The sequence below is a fragment of the Procambarus clarkii genome, chromosome 23 (genome assembly GCF_040958095.1).
Source record: "Procambarus clarkii isolate CNS0578487 chromosome 23, FALCON_Pclarkii_2.0, whole genome shotgun sequence".
NCBI classification, from domain to species: Eukaryota; Metazoa; Arthropoda; class Malacostraca; order Decapoda; family Cambaridae; genus Procambarus; species Procambarus clarkii.
This window is the reverse complement of record NC_091172.1, coordinates 15,474,881-15,477,381: the sequence shown is the minus strand read 5'-3', so window position 1 is coordinate 15,477,381 and position 2,501 is coordinate 15,474,881. Positions and strand designations below refer to the sequence as shown.

Sequence of the window (2,501 nt, the reverse complement as noted above, 5' to 3'; positions counted from 1 at the left end):
AGTCAATATTGACTTTACGAATTTGCGAGAACGGGTTGCCGGGAAGATGGCCCGGGTTTGTTTGTAAACGCAAATATATTATAGAGGATTTAACATAGAACTACCTTGACCAGCCGGTGTCCGTCCTGTACCCCCAGACCGTCCTTCAAAAACATTTGTGTGAGCCTCGCCCCCAACGTCTGACCCTCCAACTCTTGACAGACAGACTACCAGACAAGCAGTCACATAAGATTTCCAATATTCACATATTTTCCAGCGTGTCTTAGTGGAAGTCGCGCTAGAGTTATTACATGGTAGTGAGATACCCATCTCACTAAGGGCATTTTTGCCCTAAGTGAAATGTTTCACCTTCACCTCATGTCCGGCTATGGACAGCAGTAACGCTTTGGAATGATTTAAACTTTGCCTTTGAAATGTTAACAAGAGTTAGCGAAACCCATCTCTTAGCATCAGGTTAAATAAAAGTATAAAATGAACTTTGGAGAGTTAATCTTTTAACTTCCTTTGCAAGGGAAGAAAAATATAAGAAACAGAGCTGATTCGCGCTAGACTCATTGATCTCACTCTTTCTGTTATATATATATATATATATATATATATATATATATATATATATATATATATATATATATATATATATATATATATATATATATATATATATATATATATATATATATACGAAGCACTATGTGGTGTGTGGTGCAGGAATATTGCTGATAACTATCTTGATACTGGCATGCTGAATATATATGACCAGGTGGGGATATACACCAGCAGCACTACCACTTAACAACCACTCCTTACATCCCACACCTACTTCAACCATCCAACACCAACTTCAACCATCCAACACCTACTTCAACCATCCAACACCAACTTCAACCATCCAACACCTACTTCAACCATCCCACACCAACTTCAACCATCCCACACCTACTTCAACCATCCCACACCTACTTCAACCATCCAACACCTACTTCAACCATCCAACACCAACTTCAACCATCCAACACCAACTTCAACCATCCAACACCAACTTCAACCATCCCACATCTACTTCAACCATCCCACACCTACTTCAACCATCCCACACCTACTTCAACCATCCAACACCAACTTCAACCATCCCACACCAACTTCAACCATCCAACACCAACTTCATCCATCCAACACCTACTTCAACCATCCCACACCAACTTCAACCATCCCACACCTACTTCAACCATCCCACACCTACTTCAACCATCCCACACCTACTTCAACCATCCCACACCTACTTCAACCATCCCACACCTACTTCAACCATCCAACACCAACTTCAACCATCCCACACCAACTTCAACCATCCAACACCAACTTCAACCATCCAACACCTACTTCAACCATCCAACACCAACTTCAACCATCCCACACCTACTTCAACCATCCAACACCAACTTCAACCAGCCAACACCAACTTCAACCATCCAACACCAACTTCAACCAGCCAACACCAACTTCAACCATCCAACACCAACTTCAACCATCCAACACCTACTTCAACCATCCAACACCAACTTCAACCATCCCACACCTACTTCAACCATCCAACACCAACTTCAACCAGCCAACACCAACTTCAACCATCCAACACCAACTTCAACCAGCCAACACCAACTTCAACCATCCAACACCAACTTCAACCATCCAACACCTACTTCAACCATCCAACACCAACTTCAACCATCCCACACCAACTTCAACCATCCAACACCTACTTCAACCATCCCACACCAACTTCAACCAGCCAACACCTACTTCAACCATCCAACACCAACTTCAACCATCCAACACCAACTTCAACCAAGCAACAACCACCCAACTCTCGCCTTCGCCCAAATTATTCCGTATTTTATGGTAAACAGCCAAGCGCTCACATCTTACATTCATCTCGGGTTTAACCTGAATTCCCTTCACTCAATATTCCAGGAAGGTCTTTGCTGCCTTTATTATGGCTGATCCCAACTTTACTTCCCGTTCTGGTGTGAGGAAGTGTGAGGGCTCACTTGAGCCCTCACACCTCATCTCCTGGAGTGTGGAGTGGAACCACTACTGAAATCTCTAATCCTGTACACGCAGAACGAGGCAATTCATTCAGGATCAAGTTTGTTGTGTAAAAAGCTGTTTTAAAATTTCGAAAGTGAGATATAGCCTACAAATTTTTAATTTGCATTACAAAAATTTGGGATTTTCATGATTTTCAGCAAAGTATTCATGGAGTGCTCAATATTCCTAAACTATGTTGAGTAGTAAAGGAATTTGCATAATTTCAGATAATTACCACAACAAGTAGACTCATTATATGGTTAGCTCATTTCAGCAGGTCACTTTTCACTGAATTATCTGCTGAAACGACCCTTGATAATTTACAGTGATTTGTACTTTTTTTAACACAAGGAATGAGAGCAATACTTGTTAACATGAGGGGAAACAGTAGGGTTTATGGTGAGGGGGACTGG

At 41.7% G+C, this 2,501-nt stretch overlaps 1 protein-coding gene across 1 annotated transcript; it reads left to right on the top strand.

Annotated features, from left to right (window-relative positions):
* Nucleotides 1-752: 752 nt before the first annotated feature.
* On the top strand, nt 753-1,943 carry LOC123764133 (mucin-2-like). The gene has a single exon (XM_045751687.1). It carries the CDS (start codon nt 753-755, stop codon nt 1,941-1,943), a length of 1,191 nt encoding a protein of 396 aa, XP_045607643.1.
* Nucleotides 1,944-2,501: the final 558 nt, after the last annotated feature.